At 36.3% G+C, this 21,638-nt stretch overlaps 2 protein-coding genes across 8 annotated transcripts; both read right to left on the reverse strand.

The window, feature by feature from the left end:
- Positions 1 to 484: 484 nt before the first annotated feature.
- Positions 485 to 8,031, reverse strand: LOC105041656 (membrane-anchored ubiquitin-fold protein 3). Of its 2 annotated transcripts, none has more exons than XM_010918628.4 (3): positions 7,146 to 8,031; positions 4,318 to 4,488; positions 485 to 935 (listed from the first exon to the last, which is right to left on the reverse strand). In XM_010918628.4, the coding sequence occupies exons 1-3, from the start codon at positions 7,273 to 7,275 to the stop codon at positions 871 to 873; spliced, it is 366 nt and encodes a 121-aa protein (XP_010916930.1). In that variant the 5' UTR covers positions 7,276 to 8,031; the 3' UTR covers positions 485 to 870. The 2 variants fall into 2 exon arrangements, with proteins under 2 accessions (XP_010916930.1, XP_010916931.1); XM_010918629.4 differs by having other exon boundaries at positions 485 to 926; positions 7,146 to 8,010.
- Positions 8,032 to 14,025: 5,994 nt separating this feature from the next.
- On the reverse strand, positions 14,026 to 20,383 carry LOC105041653 (F-box/kelch-repeat protein At1g22040). 6 transcript variants are annotated; one of them, XR_012139785.1, is made up of 4 exons: positions 20,224 to 20,383; positions 17,392 to 18,940; positions 14,423 to 14,512; positions 14,026 to 14,311 (listed from the first exon to the last, which is right to left on the reverse strand). XR_012139785.1 is itself a non-coding variant. In XM_010918624.4 (3 exons), exons 2-3 carry the CDS (start codon positions 18,805 to 18,807, stop codon positions 14,486 to 14,488), a joined length of 1,443 nt encoding a protein of 480 aa, XP_010916926.2. In that variant the 5' UTR covers positions 18,808 to 18,940; positions 20,224 to 20,383; the 3' UTR covers positions 14,026 to 14,485. The 6 variants fall into 6 exon arrangements, 4 of the variants coding, with proteins under 4 accessions (XP_010916926.2, XP_029119360.1, XP_073110178.1 ...); XR_012139786.1 differs by having other exon boundaries at positions 14,026 to 14,319; XM_010918624.4 differs by having other exon boundaries at positions 14,026 to 14,512.
- Between the last annotated feature and the right edge of the window lie 1,255 nt (positions 20,384 to 21,638).

A 21,638-nucleotide genomic window follows, 5' to 3' on the forward strand; every position in this document is an offset into this window, starting at 1 on the left:
AAGTTTATTTATTTATTTATTGGGTAATAAAGAATTAAGTTTATTGAATAGCCTGAAACAACAGAGAAATTCTGTTGACCATAAAATGCATGCTCGTACAAAGAGAAGCCAGTGAGGTTGGGATTTAGATCCCAGGGGTGGGAAACCTAGAAGTACTTCTGGTAAAGAATTTGATGAAGCTTGCTTCAGGAGGTAACCAGACAGGACAGAAGGGAGAAAAGTGAGCAACAAAATGTGGAAAATTGATGGTTGTCTCTATTCCTGCATATCTGTGGCTATTCCTTTGGTGAATGTCGAAATCAGTCCATCCAATACGGCAGAGAGCTGGTGATATGCATTCTTGAAATGAGGTACCTAGATATGAGGAATAAGGTAATCATAGTAATTCTATCCTTTCCAGGGAATTTTGTTTCATTTAGATTGTTTTTGCTCAACTGTGAAAAATAATAAGAGGGAAAAGATCTTCAATCAGACAATGAACACATAAAGGCAACAAATAGTTGATATTTCCATCACACCTCTCATTTGTACAAATGCAATCAAAATCTTTGAGCTCTTTGATTTTTGACTGCACAAGTCATGAAATCTCCGACCCAGAATCAAAGAGTTATGGTTGAGTTGAGGCCAAGTTCCCTTCGAATGGAAGTTTTGTACTGAACTAATTTATATTCAAAAGGAATGAAACTTCAATTATCACTTTGATGCTTTTTCCAATGCTCCATGCAAAGATTGTGAAATATTTATAGAATTTTTTACAGCCAGCTAAGGGAACACTGTCAAAACACTTGATCTCAACCAACAAGCCTTGTTTAACCAAACATGACTGTCAAAATGCTGGCTAGAAAAGATTTCTCAAGATATTATTTGGAGTCAGAGGACGGTACACGTGCAACGGTTCTGTTTTTGTGCATCTCCCAGCTGCTTCTCTGTACAAACTACAAGGTCAATAAGGTTTATGAAATACTGAAAAAAACAACAGGTTTTACAATATTATTTTTTTGAGCAGAAGGTTTTACAATAATCAGCATGCAACTGTGTACGTAAAATGACGTGCATGTAATGCTAGAAAAGAGAACGTTGCTAGCATTTACGAATGGGTTTGCGTGTTTGTTTCAGAAGGTATGATAACTCGCGTGTAACACCACAGATCATTAAGCCCTAGGCCCTATTGCTAGCTAGAAGCATTCAAGTCTAAATAATGATGCCCATAGAAGAAAATCTACCTCATGATATATGACTCAGAACTCCAAGTGAAAGCCAAGGCAAATTATTGAAGTCGATTAGCTATACCTCATGATTTACAAGGACCAAGTCTAGAAGTTAATAGACATACATACTTCTTTTTTTTAATCTTGGAAACAAGCAGGACTATCAGCACTAGAATATACTGCTGGAACAATTCGATGTCAGCTTGGGAAAAATTTTGGCTTTAGAGGTGCTGCTTTAAAGGATCTTCTGGCCATTGTAGTTCTCTATTATTTTGCATATATTCCCTCCGCAGTGTAAATGACTAGTTGACTTTAACTTCGTTCTTCTTCTTGCAATGGTGGAGGTGGGGTGATTCTATTAGATATCGGTACCTTTGAAGACTAATTTGTATGTCTCATTGAATGTTGTGAAGTTCCGTCTTTCCTCAGAATAAAAAATACTCGTAGTTTTTTTACGGCTATCACTAATTGTTTTTGCTACGACCAGCTGTTTACCTTCCAAGTATATACAGCAACTAATAAGAAAGCAAAATTAACCCACTGCTAAACCAATATAGTATGAGAATGCATGTAATAATTCAGAAAGGAATACATAGTGACCAGAATATTCCAATTTACATCACCGATTTAAGTGATCTTAGACCACCCTTGAAGAGACAATCCTCACATTTATGTTATCTGTTTACCAAAATTAGGTTTCTAGTGATGAATTTGACCTGTGTTGAACAACTCAAACTAGCTGCATCAGAGAGGAGGGGAGGGTGAGGGAGAGATAGAGAGAGTCTTGAGTCAATGGCATCTTCATAATTTGTAGAAATAATGCAATGGAGAAAAACTAGATGAAGATTGAAGAAAACCATTTAAATCAAAATCATTTCAACCATTCAGTGGTCCTTTAAATTCCATGATCCTGGAACCCTCTTGCTCAGTTTGGACCCCCTTTTTTTCGAATCAACCCCGATCTCTTAATCAACGAAGTCCTTGCTCATTCTACTGTGAGTCCCCTTCCAAGTTCCAAGCTAAGATCAGCTAGTGCTAATTTCAAGAGCTCAAGTGCCCAATTCTTGAATTTACTATGCTTGAGATGCCGAGGAAGCACCATCTGTGAATTAAAATAGTTGGTTTGTAACTCCTTGATAATTTAATCTTTGATTCCTCATAAGATGCAATTGTTCACCAAGCTAGTAAGAGGGTTTCACTTGTCCCTATACTAAGATGCCTGAATGCCAGGGCATGCTATATGAGGACAATGTCTCCGAAACTTTCCAAGCATTCACGAAGTTAATAAGAGGGTTTCACTTGTGCCTACACTAAGATGCCTGAATGCTAGGGCATGCTACATGAGGATATTGTCTCTGAAACTTTCCAAACAACACAAAACATTAGCAGACAAATGGAGTAGGACTAGTAATTCAGTTGCAGGGGTCTTTTGGGTGAGTGATAGTTGGATCACTTCATGGTAGAATGAGCATATAATCTCCTATAGGTTGATCATGCATCTTGCTGAATGCAATGCACAGGGCCCAGAGGTTGTGGGAGGAACCATGCACCATAGTGGCTCGTGAGGTACATGTGGCACATGATCAGCTCTTAGGCAACAATGTCATGGCACTGCAAGGTAACCTAATATGTTGGTCCCTCCAACTTCATACATATAGAGATAAAACAACCATTTGTAATGCCTGAGGTACATGTGACACTGCAAGTGATAGAATTGCTAAATAATCACATCCCATCAACAAAACGCACACACACGGAGACATGCATATACGATAGGTGCTAGCACTATCATTCTATCACTTCTCCAAACTCTCTTGACTTAACAATTAAGCATGCCTCATTAACATTCTTCCATTGTTAGAATTTAATATTTAACTCCTTTTGATGTTTTGGACTATGTATTTTTAAGCAATCGATCAGAGAATGGTAATGATAGAAGATCATAATTGACAAAGAAAAGAGGACAGAAAGGAAGCAACAACAATGAACTATATTTACACTTGGGGATGACATGGGTGGATAATTGAGCAAAGATTATTCTCATAAAGGTTGTGATTCAGATGCTACTAACATTTCCTTGGACAATTGGGATTCTCTTTCAGTCTTTCCTCTTATTCACTTAGTTAATATTCATTTGAGAAATCAATGTTACTCTCGAAAATTGGTCCATGAAATAGAAAAAGGCTAGACACCTGTCATAATTTTCCAATGACTGCCAAGTCAAATTTCAATTTCTAGTACTAGCACACAATACATCAACATCAGTTCAGGAAACTAAACGGCCTGATGGTCGACCCATATATAATCCTCCAAGGGCCCCTTGGATTGCACTCCACATCACACTCAATGATAATCATCAACTTGATATAACACCTATTTCCCAAAAATGACCAGCTTCTTCTTCTCTAAGGCCTAATTTGCCGTCTCAGTACTCGACTCTATACTAGTACCATCTTATTACACTGTCAAAGACAACGATGCATGCCAAGTGTTGGTACAATACAAGATGCATATCGGTACTATATGTCCGGTATTATAGGATACCAACCTGTACGGCAAAACCTTTAAATAGTCTACCATACTGGTAAAAAAATACTCATATTTCAATTGGATTAGAATTTGCATTTAAATCATCTAATCATTGGTCTCTTTACTATTGTAGGAGTACATTATTAAGTTGGCTGTTTGGATTGCTGTGGATTTAATTTGAGTTCAGTTAGTAATAGCATATAAACTGGATGTGAAAAGTTGCTATGCTAGCATTAGCTTAGTTGTAGAGTGATCTGGTTTCTGCAAATATTATAGTTGTCCTCAAAACATTGTTCACAAAATTTATCTATGTGAATGGTTATTTTCTATTGCACTATTCAAAGTTCTTTTACCACAAAATTTGCTCTTAAACACAACAAAACAAATGGTCAAAGGAGGCTAACACCATCTCAACTAAAAATTCCAAGAACAGTAAACCTACAGTGCATGTGATAAAGCCATTTGAAATTTTGAATTGATGACTAACCTGAAAGCATTATACGTAAGAAATCTAAAATGCACGCATTCTGAAACCATATAAATAAACAAACAATAAATTGCAGGAACAACAAAACAATACCATTATTTTTGTCGAGTTGGGGAGGCCGCACAACAACATGCATAGTGATAACACCACCTGGAAGCTCTCCAACAGGCACTCTGGACTCTGCAAGTGTCTGGTTGTTCTCCAATATTTTTCCCGCATTAATGAGTTTCACATCATTTATTGTTTTTGGGGTAATTTCTTTGTCTGTTGATAATGCAATGTTCATTAACAGAAGCATCAAATACATAACCAAATAACCGTATCACAACGGGACAATTAAAAAGAGTAAATTTTAAAATAAGAAATGGCAGCCCATATTTCTAATTTAAAGTGAGATACAATGATAATATGATAAATGAAGATAATGTGTATTATTTTACCAGTTAATAAGTTACTACATAACCATGCAAAGGGAAGATCATTGATGGAAATCAGGAGTCCAAGTTCTTTTGTTGTGTAAGTGGTGTACAAGCATGAACATGTAAGATTGCAGCATCATCCATCACTTAATAGCATGCGATGAAAATGTTGTCAATGATGATGTCATGGGCATTTTGCACCACATATTTGTTGTATGCAGTTAAATGATCACAATTGGTTTTCCTTACAGGTGGTTAGAAGAGGTGTGAAAAAGACCTCCTTTTCTTTTTCAGATATTCTCCAAACAGTGCACTATGTATTTATTACTGGATTCGCCCAGCTGCCAGGAGACTTATGTTTGATCCACATATAACAGGTAACAGTTTCAGATTCTCCAAGAATACCTATGTTCATCTCTTAAGCAGTCTCAACTCTGAAGCGTCTCTTTGGATCGATACACTCCATGTAAACCTGACAATATTTGAGGGTTCACATTTATCAGTCAACTAATAACTAAAAGACCAATATACCATATGAAGAGCCACAATTACTCCTCAGTTCCAGCTTAATGATCTCAACAAGAGTTCACTAGAACATAGAATTTACTCTTAGCTACTGTGCTGTCCAACACAATAACCACCCTCTTCTCTAGGATATCTTGACTCTCGAGCTTCATCTGCCTACCATTGGGAAGCCAAGAACAATTCTCTTTCCCAAGTAAACCCTGACACATTCACCAATACAAAATGAAGGCATATACTCAAAGCATAATCATAGACAACAACAGATGTTTTTCATGAGGCTGAAATCATATTAATTATGATTAACAGCCCACATCTCCCGAAGAAATAGTACATATCAACAGGATGGCTGGATTCCTAGGCTCATAAAGTGGTGATGAATAAATATTTTGTCCCAAATTGTGAGCATATGGAAAGTTGGTACTTAGCTTAGTGGCACTTTGCACATTTGCAGAACATGCAATATGATGGACCTGAGGATCATCACACTACTTTATATGATTTGCTTGAGCCTATTCCCTCTACAGAGTACAAAGCTATCTCAAAGCACCAGGATATAGATATCCAAATGCATGCCCGAGATTATTGCATTTTCGTATCAGATTCATAGTGTAGAGCCATCGGACAAAACTTCGATGATCAGGTAAGAGTTGTCATGTTAAAAATAATTGTAATTGTCTTGTGAAGGTTTATATCCCATGAAGTAAATTCTTAGAGTTGGCAGTTCATCTCATCTGCTTTGTAAGGGATATCTGAAACAATGGACCTTTCTGACCACTAAGTGGGTTGAGTAGATGGTCCAATCTGGATGACCAAAAAGGCCAGCTCACGTATTACAAAACTTGAACACCTTGCTTTACCATTTTGGGTCCGAAAAACTTCCTTCCACTACAACGAAATAGAACAGTGGAACACTACAGCATGCTGTTCTTATGGTGCATCAGTCCAGTATCGGTGACGAACTCCGGCATTCATGTACCTGTGCTGTTAACAACACGGCAATGCAATTTTTTTTCTTCAGAAAAATGGCAATGTGAGATTTAAGCATTAAAGACAGCATGCTTTCAATAGTTCAATGAATCCATGGATGTCTAAGAATGGCTGTGAACAGGAACAAGAGAAGATGGTGGAAAGTATCAAATGGATGGATGGCACCAATCAAAGCATGAGCCTCTGTCAGAGTTCTTGCAAAAGAATCATTAAAAAGCAGTGGAATAAATGCTGGATGTAATAGAATTATCATGAGATCCTAAGATGAGGATCGCCCCATCTCACCACACAAGTATGTGATCCTTTTAAACCAAAGATTGAGAAGCATTAATCATCAAAGTCAGGAAAACCACATAAGGACAAGAAACAAATCCAACCAAGCCAAACGACATGACTATTTTTGTTAGTTAAAAATCTACTCAAAAGTTTGCACCAATAACAATATCACATACCTGGTCACAATTCGACTCCCGATGGACAATGTAAACGTTATTGCGTACAAGCATCACTCGATTGAGGTGGTGTGGCCAATATCAATTTAATGGGAATGGGGAGAAAATTAAAAGCCAAAAATAATATAACTAAATTGGTAAGGTGCAACTGTTGGTGAGAAGAAACTCGAGTAACTGCCATGCTGATATGAATCTACAGGTCACTATGAATCTAAAGAGATATGACTGTTGAACCTCACATCAGATATTTGTCATGAACAGCTGACCAAAAAGTCATGCAAGCGCCTAAGCTATAATCTTAACTCAATATCTACAGCATAAATAAATATGTCAAGCTAGACTAACACTAAAAGATTTCTTGAAGGCCTATAATTGAAGAAAGGAAGAAGTTAGAACTAATAGGATCAAAAATCATTGGACTTCGACATAAATTTTACTCACCTCAATCTTACCAACAGCACAAGCGTACAACATATGAAAATTTTTAAGAAAATCTAATCCTACTTAAAATTAACAAAGGCCACTGTGCTTTTTTCACCTTGAGGCCACCGAGCCAGTATGACTTCTTTGAGAGATGCCACGGTGGTCGCAGGATCATACTTGTCTGGCCCAATGTCGGAGCCATCAAAAAGCCTAAACTTAAGCTCAATCGAATCGTCTTGTGCCATTGGAAAAGGACCGGAAAAGAGAGTCCTCAGCTCAAATTCTCATGATTCTTGCTCTTGAGACATTGAATTCTACCATAACCCACAAAAACCGATCAAGACAGAACCTAAAAGGAAAACCGCCCAAGATCCAGATCAAAGCCCAAGATTCTAAGGAAGAAACAACTCATATAACTGTACCAAAATCACTATTCCCCCCACCCCGCCACCCAAACAAAAAGAAAAAGACAAGATCTTTAAAAACCAAAAAAAACACCACAAAACCGGTTTCTAAAACATTGGAATCTATCCACAAAAGCTCATGGCAGGAAAAATTCTCATCCAGAACCCTCTTCTAGATTTTCCCCGAGAGAACTCGGATCAAATTAATAGAGCCCAGGTCAAAGAGATCGCTCCAAAATCCCGTTTTGACGCCATTTTTCGTATCAAAATCAGATTTTGCGCATAAAAAATCAGATTTTGACGGCCGACACTGACCGAGGAAGATTTAAGAGAAGAGCTCTGTTATTCTTTCCAAACACCTCTCTCTCTCTCTCTCTCTCTCTCTCTGTTTTTGTAGGCATTTATCTGTGGAGAAGGAACCAAGGTATACGGCAAACTTCTCGAACTAAAAAAAAAATTGACTGAATCTATTCCACCTCTCTAACGAAGACGCCAAGATGAAGGAAAGAAGATCACGTGGCTGCCCATCAAAGAAAAGAAGGAAAATAAAAAAATTTCCTGCCTGAATAATTCCAAGGCTTCAAAGCATAACGGCGTTATCCCGTTGGAACGGTTGTGAAGGTCATCCTTGCTGACAGTTGTAATGATTAAAATAAGCCCCGTTAATCATCCTGGTTCAGCCTTGGACAAATTTTTGGATGAAAATTCCAAAGTACGAGCACTCAATTATTATAACAAAACTTATCCATGATAATATTAAATCAACAGCGCTTTTTCCATTTTAAAAGGAAAAAAAAAAAAGGGAACATGATGTGTCCGACACCATTAAGATAAATAATGAAAAAATTCATAAATAATAATATTTTGAAAAATGATGACAATCCATAAAATATAATTCTTCGTATTGATATATTTACACATCCTAAAAATTTATCATAGTGAAAAGATCAGGTGGCAAATATTATTTGCTTCATGTACCAACAGCTGGTATTTGATAACCCAGTGATTTTTTTTTTGATAAAAATGATTAGTTTACGAGTTATTTTTTAATTTTTATAAATTTAATTTTATTTAAAAATAATAATTTCAAATCAAATATAGATCACATTGAATAGAGAATAGATTAAAAATTTATCAACTCAAATTTAATTTATTTATTAAATATATCAAAAATTCAAATACAAATTTGACCAAATTATTAGACAGATAATATAGCTTGATTTGTAATAGATTGAATCAAATTAAACAAGTTAAATATTTAAATATTATCATCCCAGGTTCTATTATGGTTTACTCAAGTTCTATTATTAATCTTTTTCTTTTTTTCAGGTGCTCAAGAAAAGGCAATGGACTCTAACAAGTATGCTATACTCCAATCTTCCCATTACATAAAGAGTAGATGAATCTCTTATAATATTTTTTTTAACTCGTTTTCTATATATTGATAGATAAAATTCATCGATAGATACGAGCTATAAAAGGAACACATCTTTCCGGAGGCACAATAACCTAAGAAATTCGAAGCCATAACAAATGCTGGAGTTGGTCCCAAGTTTCAGTACAACCACCACTAGACTTCACTAGCAGGTTAATCTGCACCTTCACTCATAAAAATATTGTTCCACATCTACAACGGAGCATTCCTGTAAACATGGGTAAAAGTAGTCATCTTTTTGAATCCTAATTCCTTGGCATCTTCTGGAAATAATGTGGCATCTCATTAGTGCAATTGGTTTATTCATTAGGTTAAATCTCACCATCTTTCTGAGGGACCAACACAAAGGTTCCTCCAGCATTTAGTTAAGAGCTACCATAACTTAAGCTGATCGAATATTTAGGCTATTAAATAGGTGGATCCTTCATCGTTTTAAATAATTCCAAATTGTTTTTAAATTGCATTAATTTAGTGATGGAGAAGCATAACTCGAAGCCTTAAATTGCCACATCCAAATCTGGTGGTTGGAGGTCTGCAACAAACCAAACACATGTAATCATATCTTAATAGCAGGAGACCTCTCCCTAGGTTGCTGCTTTCATTTTAAAATAACTCATGCTTTGCCCCTTTTTCCAAGAAATTTTTTCATTTTCTTTTCCTCCTTTTTCTTTTAGAAAGATTCACTTTCCTGTTTCCATACTCTAATCTGCTTCTGCACCCACTCCAACTTCCTGCAGCCAAGGATCAAACTATTACTCTGCATGCCATCCTTTAACTCCAGGCTGATTCTTACTCATAGCTTAAAACAACTAATTACTTCAAAGAAAATAAATTATAGAACATAGATTGTCAAGAAGATGACAATATTTGTCTATGCCTTGCAATTATATAAGCATTTCTATTATAATATATCAACCATGCTATCATAATGTACACTTGGTGCTGGGTATCGGCATGACCATTGGACAAAAAGACAAGATGCAATACTGTAGAGACAGAGACTGGTAAAGAAGCTATAATCTCTTGGAGGACTCTCTGGGAATTTAAAAGCCTTCATAAGGGCTTCTGATTGATAGGCACGGGCACCGGATGTACCAGTGTAATCCAAAACCAGCAATATAACGTTTGTCAAAGCAAGATTCCCAAGTTGTGAACACTCAGAAGGACAGCTTTTAAGTCCCATGGCAGACCTCACAGTCAACCATTCACACCGTCCACCGTCCTTGATGTTCTGGATAACTAAGAACACATGCAGATCACAATTCAAATGGTTTTGATAAATCTGGGCAAGTTAAAGCACCTCCTTTTATCCTGTTACCAAGCATTCAGTAATCATTTTCTTAGAAACCTTTGATGCATAGGAAACAAATCTCGAAAACATTTGAGAATGTGTTTACAGGCACTTTCGATGTTTTGATTGATGAGGAACAACATGGATTGCTAAGTTGTATATCCAACAGACTGTTTTAGATGCATGGCACAACTGACCTGATTATAACCTTTGAAACTGTTACATTCCTTCACAGTCAGATCAGAGAGAGGAATTTTCAGGCCAGGTGATGGCAATACTGGTCTGAGTTCGGGGCCTATATCAAAATTTTACAGTGTCCAAATGGACAAATTGACTTGTCTCTACCTATTCTTGGCATCTTTAGGTTTACAATATAGTGCGTGGCAGTGATTGGACTCTCACGTGCATGTTTCTAAGAACATACAAAGAGGTGGTTGGGCAATCAAGAAGAGGCAAATCATTCTCCTCTTTCTTTATGTTGCATAGGTGACTGGGGCCCACCAGACTCCCTCGTCGCTATAAATTGGAGTTGACCTATAAGTGTTTGATGTCCCCACATAATTCACCCAACATCAGCCCGCCCGTAACCTCCGGTTGCTGTGGCTACAAGCAATTTGAATGCCACTCCATATTCAAACGTAGTATCAAGTAAATAACTCAGGCCAAGCCTCAAAACAGTTACAAACCAAGTTCGGTATAGACCACAGGATTCCCAACTCCTCGGGCACGGTCTCAGAGACAGCCAAAATCCAGAAACTCTGTCTTCAGATATGTTTACAACCTATAACTGTAAAATTTACAGCATTTGATCAAACCAACATAAAGCAGAAGAAAATTATGACCTGCACTATGGGTTCACATTTATTGTGATAGAGCACCAAATTTCCCAGTTCATAAATTAGAAGAATATTGAGACTCAGAGATAATGCATGGACCATGAAAAGTCTGAATTTTAGGCTCTGCAAGCAAAGATGACGTGTACAGGCATTAAAAAAAGAAGGTTGGACTTCTGTAAGAACTGATAATCATGGTATAATAGATAATAGGATAAATTATGTTTCGAGTCCCCGAACTAAGTCGGATTTTCTTAAATGATCCTTGAACTATAAAATCCTAAACTTTAGTCTCCTAACTATCTGAACTGCTTTAATATTACCCTCAAACGTGATTCCGGTGGTTTTCTCTCACTGGAGTCTGATGTGGCAACATCCGGTGTTTATGTGGTGCTTACATGGCATTAAAATTTGAAAAAAAACACTAGTGATGCTTACGTGGCATTATTTTTCTTTCCCCACCGTATTTTTCTTTCTTCTTCTTCCTTCGGTTTTTCTTCTTTGAGGATGATGGGGCTATGGAGGAAAGGGAGTTTGGAATGAGAGAAGACCCGATGCCAGCTCGGTGGGAGGCGTTGGGAGGAGGTGATGGGAGATGAGTGAAAGAGAAGAACGAAGCAAAGGAGGATGCAGCCATGGAGGGAAGGAGGTTTTTCTTTATTCTTCCTTTTCCATTGGGGTTTTGGAGATGAGAAACAGAGAGATGGGAGATGAGAGATTTGAAAAGAAGTGGATAAGAAGAGTTCAATGAGAAAATAGTGAGAAACAAAGAAGAAAAAGTTATGAGTGAGGAGGAGAATCGGGCCATGGAGGGAAGGGTTTCCTTCTTTCTTTTATTTTTCCATTGGGATTTTAAGAATGAGAAAAAGAGAGATGGGAGATGAGAGAATTGGGGAAGAAGATAAAGATTTTGGGAAGAAGATGAAAATTTTAAGAAGAAGATGAAGATTTGGAGAGATGAGATATTAGGGCTTTGGTATTTACAGAAGAAGAAGATGACATGGTTCCACATAAGCACCGGAAGTTGCTACGTCAGACTTCCAATGAGAAAAAACTACCGGAACCGCATTTGAGGATAACATTAAACCGGTTTAGATAATTGGAGGACTAAAATTTAAAATTTTATAGTTCAGAGACTATTTAAGAAAATCCAACTTAATTCAGAAACCCGGAACATAATTTATCCTAGATAATATGAGTCACAAAATTATATCTAATTCTGTCAAAAAAATGGCACTAAGAAAGATTTAGCCAGGAATCAACTTTAAGGATGTTCAAATCATGTCTAGATGTGGTCACTAATGGTGCCATCATGAACTTTATGCCTGATGTGGTGCAGTTTCCAGATACACGTATCCATGCAATACATGGTGGAAGCATTTAACTTATTATAAAATTACTATTGCTGATGTGGAAATAAAGACTCAGACAGCAAACACTTTCAAACAGGGTGCCTCAACCTCCCAACAGAATCAAACAACAAAAGCCAAGAGCTATGATTCCATTAATTGCGTATCTCAAAGTTCCAGGATCTCTACCATGTAAACATCACATAATTCATAATTCATGGAATAGTATGCTAATTATTATTACAACTAAAAAGAAGGCTATTAGGCAAGTGATAACATTTCACAGTGCGGAACACCAGAAGAACAAGTGCTGAAATAATGCATCCACTCAAGCAAATGAAACGGTAAGAAATTGAGGCCATTCCTTTTTACTGGTAATAAAGAGGATTCTCACACGAGAACCTTGACATACTGAGCAAGTCGTGAACAAGCAGAAAAAGAGAGCCTAAACTAGATAAATTTACATTAACTGAAACAATCCAAAACATAAATTATGTATGTTAGCCATGGAAACATGCAAAAGCTTTTGAATGTCTATACCTTGCGGTCCCTTTTTTTGAAGCTATACCTTGCAGTCCTTGCTGGTGAATGAACAAGGATAATAACAAGCCTTATGATGCACCTTATAATATTTAACTGTGATAAAAAATCATAGATTCCAATATACTATCATTCTGTGGCTACTATCTATAAAGGCAAAAGTCCCTAATAGAAACAACAGATCTTTGAACAGTACACAGCCAGCAGTCTTTGTTTCACACTGAGAGAAGAAATCATCAATTCATCATCTTGTGAAGTTGATTACCGGCTACAATAGTATCAAAATTTATAGCTTCTCCTCCAGAATCAACATAGAAATGAATAAGTACCATTGCCTTATCCCTGCTGATAGAACTGATAACATTATATAAAAGTTACATAGCTTATCCCATTATGCACGAACCACCACAACATGCAGCCTCTCTATCTCTCTGTGTGCATGCACCCCAAAGTTAAGCAATATTCGCTGCTCAATGAATACATATAATACTTTCATCAAAAAAAAGAAGAAGAAGAATACATATAATAAGGAGAAATGTACAAAGAGCTATCCTAATGCTTGGACATTCAATACCACAGTTGACAAATTTAATTCATCTTTTGAACTAATAATTTCTAAAGATTTGGCATGAATGGAAACTTTCCTTAACGGAAGAAAGCTTTCAAAATTCTACTATAACAGTTGCTGAAACACAAATTCTCTGTGAATATATACTATATATATGGGTCAACATACAAGAACATATGTTTAAGAGGTCCTAATACAATTCCAACATAAGTTAGAAGGGAAAAAAGAAAATAATGGCCAAGTCAATTTATGATACATGGAAGAAGCACATTAGGGTTAGAGATAGTGCAGTTTTTGCAAAATACATAACCACATGTTGTGCTAATTTCCCCTCTATGTATTCAACCAAAGTTGAATATACATCAATTTATCAAATTACATGCCCGGTAATACTGAATGCACTAGCCATGGGTGCCAATTTGACCAGCTAGGAAATCTTGGTGTACTGCATTACGTATTATAAAGGTGATTAATGTCTCTCCCCTCACATATGAGCATAAAGGTGATAAGAATTATTTCTAATGTTATCCTTTCCAGTTTGATGATGCATTTGGAAAGATATGGTAACTAAATCATCTCATAACAGTTTATATATAACAACGCTAAGCTTATCTTCTCTTCATGTCTAAGAGCAAAGGAAATATTCACCACATTTCCCTCATAGTAATCATGTCCAGATTACATCATAAACAAAAGATTGCAGTTGAAAACTAAATTTTATCTACACCATTAGCACAGAAGTACCATTTCTTTCAGCATGATGTCTATAAATTTTCGCTCCCCACCAATCTTCACTTTCTTCATATAGTACTTGTCAGGCATTATGCAGCAATACTGCTTTGTAGTATTCTGATAGGTATACTGCACATCTTAAAGGAAATTCTTATCAAGGTTCCTTTCAATCATCACTTGCCAAGTTAACTGACAGCAGGGCTACTATACCAAACAGGCTCTGACAGATTGCAAGACTACCTTTTCAGTCATCAAGGTCTGGCTAGTACAACATGGTAGAGAATCTTTCAGTGGAGCTGCATATTACTTTGCACCAGCACAAGCAAATACCTATTACAGAACCATGGCAGGTATTGACAGGTCACTGACACAGAAAAATGTTACAAAAGGCAGCACTTTAAGCCATCTTAGACCCTTTTATTAAAGAGAGATATTTTGCATTTAATGGTTCCATTTAGGCATACTTTAAACACTCAAACAAACTTTATATCCTTCCAATCATATCTAGCATAAGGGATCAAAGCTGTTGGGAAGAAACAAGTTATAAACATATACGTCACACTTTTTAATGGTAAAAAAATTGAAAAAAAAAAAAAAAAACATGCAAATCAGCGATGATGTATTTAAGTAAACAAAAATCAAAGTCAAGAAGATCAAAAGGTAATGTGGGGAAATATCAAAACTTACCATTAACAAATAACCATTATGAGGTAAATTCGAGAAAATTAATCTGCATTCTATATTTTTTGACCTTTATCACAGTGTATTGCTGCAGATAAACCATGGCACAATTGATATGGGCCAACACATATTGATGTGGCAGCAAGTCGATGCATGCTTATCTAAAGATAATAGTTCAAATAAATGCATTGTTGCGCTCAAAGAAAGTGGCCATGTTGTACTCAACTTGCTTTTTCTAATTTTTCTCCTAAAACATTTTAGAGGTGGGGAAGACACAAACAGCTTTTAAAAATGAAAACTTCTCATTCTCCAAGTACAAAGACACAAGAGTTATCGAGTGGCCTTTAGGTGGTGTCAACACTGTTTGAAAGTAGAATTGTGGAAGCCTTAAACAAATGTTTGCACTACTATTTGAGGACAAATACATGGTTGCATTGAGGCACACAAACAGTGGTTTTTTCATCTTAATACTTTGAGAGGTTCTCATGCTAGATTCTTTTGAAGTGGAACTTAACACTTTAGACCGATAAGGAAGCTTCATAGTCTTCTTTTTTTTTTTTTTTCTTTTGTAGAAATCAACTTAAATGTTCTGTATAAGTTTCTATAACTTCAGTACCAACCCATTTATATATGATGCGGTCAGGGTATTGTTTCTAGGTTCTTGGATCAAGGTAAATAGAAATAGATTGAACATAATGAGCAGATAGGTATGAAGATCTGCAAAAACGATTTAATCAGGTGATTAATTTACTGTAGGTGGCGGAGCGTGCCAAAAGTCTTAATATGAACAATTTGTAAGCTAGAGCAAAAACATATACAACAACCCATTGTAATTGCCTGCAATTCATATTTGGAGAAAATAAATATAGACAAACATTCTAACATCGAAATCCTCTATGATAAGTAGACAGCTTTCAGAAAGTTAGCATACAGTATCTCTCGGACATCATTGTGACCAAGATCCAGCAATATGCAAGATCCAGAACTAGTAAAAACCTTAACCTTGAGGTGAATGAATTATACAATGAACACATCCTGTAAGAAACGCACATTTGCAACCCATATACAAAATCAAGTAAAATTTTGGGGTGATAGCTTGATGTTAAATGCTTGGGCTGACAATCACAATGGCACGGGTTCGAGTAACCTTGATGTGAATGAATTATACAACAACCACCTCCAGTAAGAAACTCACATTTGCAACCCATATACAAAATCAAGTAAAATTTTGAGGTGATACATTGACGTTAAGGCTTAGGCTGACAACTACAATGGCACGGGTTTGAACCCTAAGGCAGCCACTTCGTATAAAAAGAATGCCAAAGGTTAGGTCAGTCCCCCATTCACTCCTCCTGGTATCCCATAATTTTGGGAACATAACTAGGTAGTGACATTTTTTTAGACCTCTATTGGCTATAAAAAAATGATGCTAGAACTTGTGATTGTGAACAATCAAATGTTGCCCATTCTAGTAGCTAGCCAGCATATGCCAGATTGAATTATGGTTCATTCAACAAGTGCATATATAAGAGTTGAAACTCACAATTGGTCAGTTTATGAATTATCTGGATCATACACCTACTTGACCTGAAAACAATGACATGGTTGTATATTTTGCAATTATCAATCTGGGGTATTCACATGGGCACTTATTGTTAGACAAATGCTAGGAAAGGCAGCAGGCATGCAATCAAAGGAATCAAATCCTTGCTCTCGGGTTGAATACTTTTCATTCTGATATTGTTACTTTCCTAAATGATATTCAACTCAAATTTTGACTGATATAATTTTCAGGTTATATTCTGAATATTTTTAGATGTTTTAAAAGGCCTAAGAAATCCATCAAAAAATCTTCATCGAGCATTAAAATAAAGAACATGCAAAGAATTCATGTCCTTCACAAGGAGATATGAGCCATAAAAGACACTGTGTAAGAGGATGCAACTAGAGAAGAGCAAAGAAGCTAAGTATCACTCTCTTTAAGAGGTTTGTTGATTTTTCCAGAATAATTATTTGCATAGATATAATAAAAAATGGAAAGAAAAAAAGGAAAAACAATACTAGGTTAACTATAATACCAGCTAAACTAACAAAGCATGCATCCCTTCCTCTAGCAATTCATGATATTTTACTTAACATTACCTGATAACCCAACTTGTACAGTGACATATAAGGCAGATCATCAATAGCACATGCTGCCTTGCGTGACCAATGGAATAGCATTTCATGAGCTATAGGTTCCAGGTAAGTCATAGCTACAATATGCCAGGCCCTACATTTCAGCAAGGCCCCAATAGTTTTATTAATATATATATATATATATATATATATATATATATATATATATATATATATATATATATATATATATATTCCTGTAGATAAGACATTCTATTCAAATCATAGTCACCATTATAATGGCTATCAAGTACCACTGGTAATTTAAATGTTTCATAACCAGATCTCAACTATTAAATGCCATATTAGAAGGCACAGCTCCTCTAAGATATAAATCAAATATCAAGGACCTGGCAGCTGACAAGTTCTGCCGCACCAAAATTCTTAGAAGCAATGACCTTCCAAATATCTGTTTCTGCTTCTACTGATGTATCAACCTTTTGACTTGCTGAGTTGGCTGCAGATGATGAAGTTAAAGAGGAAGGAGACATATGATTCTGCAAGTCGGCCTGCAGTACGGCAGTGTCATTGTTGACATCTTTTGTGATCACATGAAGCTTCCCAAGAAAACCAGCAAGCAAATATGGAGACTCAGAATCAGCAAAATCATGAAGAGGGACCTTTCCAATGACAACTTTCCATGCATCCTCCTGATGATTATATATCTTTATCATGCCATCATCTAAAGAACTAGATGGGTCCAAAGCATATAATTCCCCATTTACTACAACACTCAACTTTGTCCCTGCCTGCTTTGCAGGCCAACCCTCACCCATTCCAGCTGGCATGTCCACCCAAGAATTTGTCTCAGGGTCATAGATCTCGCCCCCAACATCAACAAAAAAAGGCCAAGAATATAGACTCTGAGGTACACATAACCTACCTCTGTATGAAGTCATTCCAGTTGCAATAGGCTTCAGCAAATCAGCTAAGAAAGCAGTAGGTAGGATCTGTGCTTTTGAGAATGGCATGCTTGGCACCTGTGTCCAGATACCAGTGTCAGGATCATATACTTCAGCAGACTGTAGAGGAGTTAAGCCACCTCTATCTCTGCTGACTCCACCCACAACATAAAGCTTATTGTTCAACAGACTCGTCTTACAAAAGGCCCTCCCAGTGGTCATTGAACTCACTTCCTGCCACAAATTAACACAAGGATCATATCGCCGGACACAATTCATAGCTGAAGCTCTAGATAATCCCCCTAAAACGTAGAGGCATCCATCAACAGCTCCAATAGCACCACCACAAAAAGGCATCCGATCCAAGGCATCCCTCCGCCCAAGCCAGCCTCTGATAACATCAGCAATCTTGATGCTGGTACCCATCACATTCCACATGCAAAATCCAGACAATCCTTTCCTAGACTCATCCTCATAAACAACATTGGGCATTGGTGGCAGCCTTTGCCATAATTTAGACAAAGGGTCCAAAGCATACCACAAAAGTTTATCCTCTTCAACTTTTGTCAGTATATACAGCCATTCTTCAGTTATCCCGAGTTCTTTTCTCAATCGATAGATTTCAGGACCAGTTATGGCAGCTTTCCAGCTCCGAGAAACCATTTTCACATTCAAGTAGTAGATTCTAGGCAGTCTTGCTAGGATCTGCAGCGAAATTTCATCAGGGAGGCTGGATATTAATCTTGGGTTCTCATCATGGTAGTTGGGTGACATCCTCAGCCTCTTGGAGGCTTCAACTTGAGAAGTTTCAGAAAGGTCCCCTACCCGAGATCTACTAACAGGCAAGCTCAGCAATGACCCCATTTCAATCTTTTCTGCCTCCTTACATTCAATAAAAAAATTGAGAAGAAATCAAGTCTAAGCTAATTTCTCTTCTACTCTTTATGCCGGAAAACAATGGGTTCCACCATATCATTCACCAGTATAAGTGTTGAGGCTGGTAAGAGAAAAAAATTGTTACATAAGAACCAGAAAACAAATGGTAAATAGCAGTCAAAATGAAGCACAGGAACAACAAAAATTAAAAGCAATCATAACTTGCCCTTTCATCCAAAAATATTAGAAAAAAATGCAAAATATGTATTTCCAGATAATTAACCTCATGTTTACTTACTCCAGTTAAGTATCCCTCTCTCTCCCTCCCCCCCCACCCGCACACACACATATATATACATACAGACATATATGTGCATATATATATATATATATATATATATATATATATATATATATATATATATATATATATATATATATATATATATATATATATATATACATGTGTGTGTGCGTGCGCACATGCTCGTGTTACTCTATGTTTTTCCAGATAATTGAACCTCCTATTTACATACTTCTGCTCTCTCTCTCTCTCTCTCTCTCTCTCTCTCTCTCTCTGATATACATGTGTGCGTATATTTTCAGATGACCAAACCTACCATTTACTTACTATGGTTAAGTTGTGTGTGTTTGTTTGTGCACACACGAAATCATCCAGAAAATCACAAAGACAACAGCCAGTATAATGAGGAATCACAGACCAAATGAATTGGACATTTCTTTTTTCCTTTTTTTTCCTTTTTGGAAAGAATTGGATTCAACAATTTAACAGACCTTATATTGAGTCAATACAGTTCAACTATGTTAAACCTAAAAGAATAAAATGGCAGGACAGTTACGGTTAAGAGACTCAATTCAAGACTTTTTTTTACTGAATATATGATCAGAAATTTTATGAAAAAACTGAGATTAAGACAAAAGAAAATGAGTATTGCAGAAAAAGACTAATGGAATGATCCAAAATTTAATCTTGAATTGGAAACCAAAGCGACTCAAATTTTCTAAACTTTCATAAATAATCCAAAAGCAATGCAATCAAATAAAATCCTCGGAAACTCCATGATAATTAAATTAGAGAAGCAAATAACACAAAAAAAAAAAGAGAGAGTCAAAACCCTAACTGTACAGAACGAAACCAAATAAAACGAGGAAACTGAATCAAAATCCAAGCTTGACGACACTAGAGATCAAACAAACCAACCACCAAAACACAAGAAACCAGACTAATCTCACAAAAACCAAAATCCCGACCAGCAACCAAATATGCCCCGGAAAAACAATAATTTCGAGCAAAATCTCCACCGAAAGACGCAGGGAGAGAGACTGCAGTGACAATCTTACCAATTGAAAGACGATCGACGAACAATGGGATCGGAGAATCACCTGGGAAGAGCTCCAAATGAGGAAGCCCTAACTCGGATTGCCTTTTTTTCTCCGAGAATTGGATCGCCCCGGGAATTTAATTGCTTTCCCTTTGATGGTTTCTCCAGTTGGCGTACGCTTTCCGTCTCATCCCTTGCCCCTTTTTTTTACTTTTTTTCGTTGCAATACTGGCCAGTTTTATTATTTTATATTTAATATATTGACTTGGGTTCAACCAGAAGTGCACCCTCACAAATGGGCCCCACAGCAAATCGACTTAGGGCCGCATAGATTGCCACACGTCATACACTCGGATATGGACAGCTATCACGATGCGCAGTGTTTGGTGCTACAGTCGACCCTCTCCGAGATTAGTGACGGCGCAAAACACGCACCACGGGTTTCCGAACACGTCACCATATTTCGAAGCATTTCTAGCAAAAGTCAGAATACTAGACTTGGTCACGCCTTAATAACCAAAAATTCTAGTTACTCGAACAATATATCTCAAAGAATCGTCTTACAATTTATGATTTATAGTGACTCTAAGAATTTTACTTTCAATTTGTAGCGGCTCTTAAGATTAATGTATCTCACCACTCTACAAACTAGACAACGTCGTTTGCCTTTCAATATTAAAGCATTTCTTAACTAGTAAATTAAAATAATATATCATTATATATATATAATGAAGATATCGGATAACATAAATAGTTTAATAGCATTAATCAAATCATTTCATCGTCTATGAATTAGAATATTTTTTTATCTCAATATGTTTAAGTGAAAAAGTTTCTAGCGACAGTCAATATGTTATACCATAATTATTGATCCCTCCTCTATGATTTGAGTTAGAACTCAAAAGATGTCATACCTTTCTCCAGTACATTTAGTTTTCAAAGCTATATTAAGTTAGAACTCAAAAGACGACATACTCATTTGAACCCTTCCTCTAGTATATCTTTATATTTTGCTACAATGATTAAAAATAATTCATTATTGAACAATTGAATTTAGTGCTTAATAACACAAGCAATAACCATTATTTTTATTATAATGGAAAATGATGGTCTTGGTGGGCCCAGTATTTGAGAAAATTGATATCATGGATACATTGATTGGTGCATGATATTTTCTAGAAGGATGGTTGCAGGTGACAACTAAGAAAAAATATACTCATCATAATAAAGTTAGATGTGAGACTCTAACTATAATAAAGTTAGATGTGAGACTATGTTAGAGAAAAGATAACCACAAAATTCATCAAAGAAAAAATATCAAAATAATTAAAAAGTTTATTTGTAAAAAAATATTGAACAAATTTATAACATACTCATCATAGTTCATTAATCAAGGTATGATCTCAGGATAACAAAAGCAGCACATAATAAAGCATAACCATGCACATCACCATCATAGCAACAAAAAGCATCATT

The sequence above is a fragment of the Elaeis guineensis genome, chromosome 3 (assembly GCF_000442705.2).
Source record: "Elaeis guineensis isolate ETL-2024a chromosome 3, EG11, whole genome shotgun sequence".
Classification (NCBI taxonomy): Eukaryota; Viridiplantae; Streptophyta; class Magnoliopsida; order Arecales; family Arecaceae; genus Elaeis; species Elaeis guineensis.

What these genes read in the sequence shown, in the direction of transcription:
- LOC105041656 (XM_010918628.4), bottom strand. Translation starts at nt 7,275, where the DNA reads ATGGCACAAGACGATTCGATTGAGCTTAAGTTTAGGCTTTTTGATGGC. An exon ending in ACTGGCTCGGTGGCCTCAAG is followed by an intron (nt 4,489 to 7,145) that starts GTGAAAAAAGCA and finishes CATTATCAACAG; the next exon opens with ACAAAGAAATTACCCCAAAA. An exon ending in CCAACTCGACAAAAATAATG is followed by an intron (nt 936 to 4,317) that starts GTATTGTTTTGT and finishes TTGACCTTGTAG; the next exon opens with TTTGTACAGAGAAGCAGCTG.
- LOC105041653 (XM_010918624.4), bottom strand. Translation starts at nt 18,807, where the DNA reads ATGGGGTCATTGCTGAGCTTGCCTGTTAGTAGATCTCGGGTAGGGGAC. An exon ending in CAGAACTTGTCAGCTGCCAG is followed by an intron (nt 14,513 to 17,391) that starts GTCCTTGATATT and finishes GTTCTGTAATAG; the next exon opens with GTATTTGCTTGTGCTGGTGC.